At 48.5% G+C, this 5,000-nt stretch overlaps 1 protein-coding gene across 1 annotated transcript; it reads left to right on the top strand.

Moving 5' to 3' along the window:
- The first annotated feature begins 517 nt into the window (after positions 1-517).
- sox18 (SRY-box transcription factor 18) lies at positions 518-4,345 on the top strand. Its single transcript, XM_048242398.1, has 2 exons — positions 518-772; positions 1,992-4,345. Exons 1-2 carry the CDS (start codon positions 679-681, stop codon positions 3,065-3,067), a joined length of 1,170 nt encoding a protein of 389 aa, XP_048098355.1. The 5' UTR covers positions 518-678; the 3' UTR covers positions 3,068-4,345.
- Positions 4,346-5,000: the final 655 nt, after the last annotated feature.

Raw genomic sequence — 5,000 nt, forward strand, 5'->3', positions numbered from 1 at the left:
CAGGACGTCCGACAGTCAAATCAGAGGGCAGCCATTCTGGGATTTAAACTTCAAACCTTTTCAGCTGCTTGGTTGTTTGTTTGTTGTGGTTGCTGGTTTCTTCTTTTTTCCTCTTTTTTGTGAATTCTACAAGCTCTTGAAAACCTCAGCGTTTTCAGTGTTGTTTTTCAATCAATTTTCCCTTTCTATTTGTCATCATTGTTCTTTTTGCGGGTTTTGTTTGCGTGTTTTTTATCTTATGACGTGGTTCTCTTCTGAAGTGCCTCACTTTAGATTTAGACACGTAAGAACTTTCAAGCGCAGGAAGAGACAGCCGTCCACTTTGTCTCCTTTAAGGACACTTCACGCGCTGCCCGAGAGGTCTGGCTCTTGCTGGAATGAATATATCGGAGTCCAGTTACTGTCGAGAGGCCACTTCCCTGCCGCATCGGGCCGAGCGCTCGTGGGTGGCGGCCCACAGCCCTGTTGCTGACCGCGGGCAGGGCTTCGACCGCAGCCTGACCGCAGAGCTGGGGCCCCCTCCGGGGGCAGCCGCAGGGGCAACCGAGGGCAGGACGGGCAGCCCGGACTCAACGCGACCCGGCGGGCCCATCGGAGAGGGCAAGGCCGTGGCCACCTCCTCGGTGGCAGCAGCAGCGGCTGCGGCTGCAGCTGGCAGAGTCTCGCATTCGCCGGCCCATGAACGCCTTCATGGTGTGGGCCAAGGACGAGCGCAAGCGCCTGGCCCTCCAGAACCCCGACCTGCACAACGCCGTGCTCAGCAAGATGCTGGGTGAGTAGGGCAGCTGAGCTGTGCGTGTCTGTATGTGTGTGTGTGTGTGTGTGTGTGTGTGTGTGTGTGTGTGTGTGTGTGTGTGTGTGTGTGTGTGTGTGTGTGGGGGGTGGACGGGGGTGAACAGGGGTGGCTGGCTGGCCCCTGGGAGCCTGGGGCAACCCCCCACGGCAGCCGGGGGGTTTGTCACAGGCCAGCAGCCACCACTTGTTTTTCATGGTGCTGGTGACCTGGTTTGTCTGCTGTGACTGTGAGCTTACATTATGCTGCTGTCTGCGCTGTCAGAACTCATTTAAGATGTGGCCTGGGGTAGACCAGCTAGCGCTCACTGCCAACTGTTGTTTGTGAAGAGTCCCACTCTCCCTTCATGTGTGAACGCACCACTTTACTGCACAATTCAGCTGTGCTCAACAGGCAATTTTGTCAATTAAATATAAATATAAAGCATTAAACTGAATAGAATAAAATAAAATGAAAGGAATCATGTCTTTTCATCCTTTTATAAATGTGCCACTTAAATGATTCAAAAGAAAATGTGTTTAGCAGAAGAATCTGAAGCAACCGCACTAGAGTCTGACACTAATGATTAGAAGAAATATTTGTTAGTTGAAAGTAACTGTGTAATTGTACAATTGTGTAATCTTTTGTTAATACACTATTAATTCTAACAGACCCAGAGAAATTAAAAATAACTGCTGGAAATATACCTGATGTGAAATAATATTTATTACTCCAAATACTGTCTCTTGACAATAAATAAGCCTATTTGGTAACTTCTTAAGCAACACAAAGGCAGGCTGTTTGTGTATTGTCTGTTAAAACTAAATCCCTGCCCTCCCGAGTCTAAAGCTTTCTTTCCACTCAGCACTCATCATTTCATCATTCTTATTTACTGCCTGTACATATAATGAGGGAGAATTAACAGACAAACAAACAGGGTTTTGAGATACTTTAAAAGAGAGTGTGTGTGCCAGGACTGAGTATGTGTGTGTGGTGTGTGTGTGTGTTTGTGTGGTGTGGGGATTTGTTTGTGTGTGGTGTGTGTGTGTGTGTGTGTGTGTGTGTGTGTGTGTGTGTGTGTGTGTTTGTGTGTATGGGTATGAGAGAGTGTTTATTTGTGTGTGTGTATGTGAGAGAGAGAGTGTGTGTGTGTGTGTGTGTGTGTGTGTGTGACTGAGTGTTATCGTGCTGATAGATGTGCTCTTGTTTCGTACCACAGGCCAGTCGTGGAAGGCCCTGAGCACGTTGGACAAGCGTCCCTTCGTGGAGGAGGCCGAGCGTCTCCGTCTGCAGCACATGCAGGACCACCCCAACTACAAGTACCGGCCGCGCCGCAAGAAGCAGGCCAAGAAGATGAAGCGCGTGGAGCCCAACCTGCTGCTCCACGGCCTGGGTCAGGGCATGGGAGGGGGGCCGGTGGGGGGAGACGGCGGCTACCCCCACCCCCACCACCACCACCACCACCACCACCTGCTGGGCTTCCGGGAGTCGGCCTCAGAGCTGGAGAGCTACGGGCTGCCCACGCCCGAGATGTCGCCGCTGGACGTTCTGGAGGAAGGCGGCGGCGACGTGAGCGTCTTTTTCCCGCCACACATGCAGGAGGATGGAGCGCTGGCGCCATGGGTCAACTACCACCACCAGCACCAACACCCCCACCCGCACCACACCCAGGGGCAGCACGGCCCACACCACGCCGGCAACAACCACCACCACCACAACCACAATCCCCACGGCATGAGCCACGTGCATCCCCACCCACACCAACACTCCCACCCCCACCTCGGCCAGAAGTCTCCCCTGGCCTGCCGCCCAGTCCAGGAGAAGTGCCTGCCTCCAGAGCCCACGAACGCTCACTCCCTCCCCCACAATCACCCCCACTACCCGCAGGCCTCCTTGTCCGAGCCTGCCAAAGCCCCCCTAGGCGCCTCGTCCACGGCTGGATACTACAGTCAGCTGTATGGCAACACACCCCAGACCGCCTTCCCCTCACACCTGGGCCAGCTCTCCCCACCTCCCGAGACCCCTACAGCGGCCTCAGCTCCGCCTGCTCCTCCTCAAGCCGGCCTGGACTCTGTGGACCAGCTGGGTCCCTCCTCGGAGTTCTGGAGCGAGGTGGACCGCCACGAGTTTGACCAGTACCTGAGTGCCAGCCGGACTCGTCTGGAGGCGGGGTACGGAGTGCCCCTGTCCAAACCTGGTGGGCGGCTCTCCTCGTGTGAGGACAGCAGCCCTCTCATCTCTGCCTTGTCGGATGCCAGCAGTGCCGTCTACTACAGTACCTGCATCACTGGATAAACGCACACTCTCTCTCTCTCACACACACACACCCCACACACACATACACACATGCACACTCCCTCTTTTTTTCTGTTACTCTTTCATCCTTCTCACTTTCTTTTCCACATCAACTGCTAAAACCACTACAGTGCCTTGGTCACTGCTCCACACCTTTGCTACTTACAACGTCCATCACAACCCCTCCTCTTTTCACTGGCTCAGGTAAAATCTGCTACTACCCCGCAGGCTGCATTCTAGCAGGCCATTGTGTCAATGTAGTCCCATTCCTCTGGCTATATCTCTATTTTTTCTCAGTCCTTTTTAACCTCAAAAGTAAATTCTGTTTTTGTTTCACCGAGGGAGCCCACAGTTGTTAAAACTTCTGTCTAAAACTTCTGGGTAGACTGGAAAGTTACAGTGGAGAGGGCCTTCCAAGTCCCTGGCTAGATTTTGGTTGCCCTGCTCTATAATCTACTTCAGGTTACTGTAGGCCTCAAGTGCCTCTTTAAGTCCTGTAAATCAGTGTGCGAGTTCTACGGTTGTCCAGTGGCAGATAAGAGAAAATGTGAATATCTCCAACCATATATTTTTTTTCTCCTCAGATGTTTTCTATGTGCCATATTGTTTGTTTATGACTTTTTTCTAAAATGACTTCAATGTATTTAAATTTGCACTGGGTAGCCCCAATAGCAAACCTGTCTGAAATGTATGTGAAACCACTGTCTAATACACTTTGAGGATTAAAAAAAACAACTTTGTTTTAATGCTCCATTGAGGAGGCCTTCAGATCATCTCAGCTCCCTCATCTCATGTGTGTTTACCAATGATGATATATGTCTTTTAAGATGAGGTTAAGTAAATGTTTGTCTATGTTTGTCAAGGAATGTAAATTATTTCTTGTTTTGTCATAAAGTCTCCCATGGTTTCGATTTGGACTTGAGCGTCGGTTTTGTTTATACATGAAGCATATTTCTGAAGTCTCGAAGTCAGCTCTTGAGACATATGTCAGGACTGGTAATAACTCCGCAGCTTTTGGTAATAATTATCTTCAAATAAAAAGAGTTTGCAATAAAAAAAATGTCTCAAGAGCTATTAAATCAAAACAATTAAATTGAAAACACACAATTGTAAATAGGATTTCATCTAAATACTTTCCCACACCACAGATTGCATGTGTAGTTTTTTTTCTCTAAATGTTATATCTGTAAATATCTATTCTTTTGTAATGGATGGGAGCATTTGTACATGATGTGCTTTTTTGAGTATTTGATAAAATAAAGTAATTTTTAACTTTAACAGAGTGTTTGTATGGACAGCAAGTGTGCGGTTGATTGATCCTATTCTTCTTATCGTCAGCTCATCAAAGACATTTGGAGTCTGATTCTACTCGATCTGTTTGTGTTACAGCATGTGTCAAATGAGTGATGTCAAATTCGATTGTGAGTCTGGGGGGATTTTTGCTTTTCGGAGAAAGAAGGGAACAGAAAAAAAGAGAGAGAGAGAGTAGGAGAGAGACAGAGAGACAGAGAAAGAGAGGGAGAACGTGGACGAGTGTTTGAGCTGTAATCCACTCCTCTGTCTCCTTCCCTCCCTCCTGGATTTTTGATCAGCCACAAAATGAGTTTGGCTCTCCAAGCTATTTTTTCCCCTCAAACCACTGACAAAAAGAAAACATTTTGAACCAAGGAGAACAAAACTCAAACTGTCTCTCGCCTGTGCAGACCAAGAAAATCAATCTAAGATTAAAGAAAATGGCCCTTGCTGTTGACTCAGATGCAGAGATGGGGCTTAAACATTGCCGAGTGTTGGACTGCTCCAAAGGGGAGAAGGGTTATTTGTGTTTTATTTGCATATTGGACACGAAAGACTTTATACGTGAGTGTGTACTTAATAAGTGAAAGTGTGCTGTGTGTGTGTGTGTGTGTGTGTTTGTGTGTGTGAGTGTGTCAAA

The sequence above is a fragment of the Alosa alosa genome, chromosome 4 (genome assembly GCF_017589495.1).
Source record: "Alosa alosa isolate M-15738 ecotype Scorff River chromosome 4, AALO_Geno_1.1, whole genome shotgun sequence".
Classification (NCBI taxonomy): domain Eukaryota; kingdom Metazoa; phylum Chordata; class Actinopteri; order Clupeiformes; family Clupeidae; genus Alosa; species Alosa alosa.

Excerpts from the sequence above, each read along its gene's own strand:
- sox18 (XM_048242398.1), top strand. The coding sequence starts at position 679 with ATGAACGCCTTCATGGTGTGGGCCAAGGACGAGCGCAAGCGCCTGGCC. Across the intron at positions 773-1,991 it reads CGTGCTCAGCAAGATGCTGG|GCCAGTCGTGGAAGGCCCTG; the intron begins GTGAGTAGGGCA and ends TTCGTACCACAG.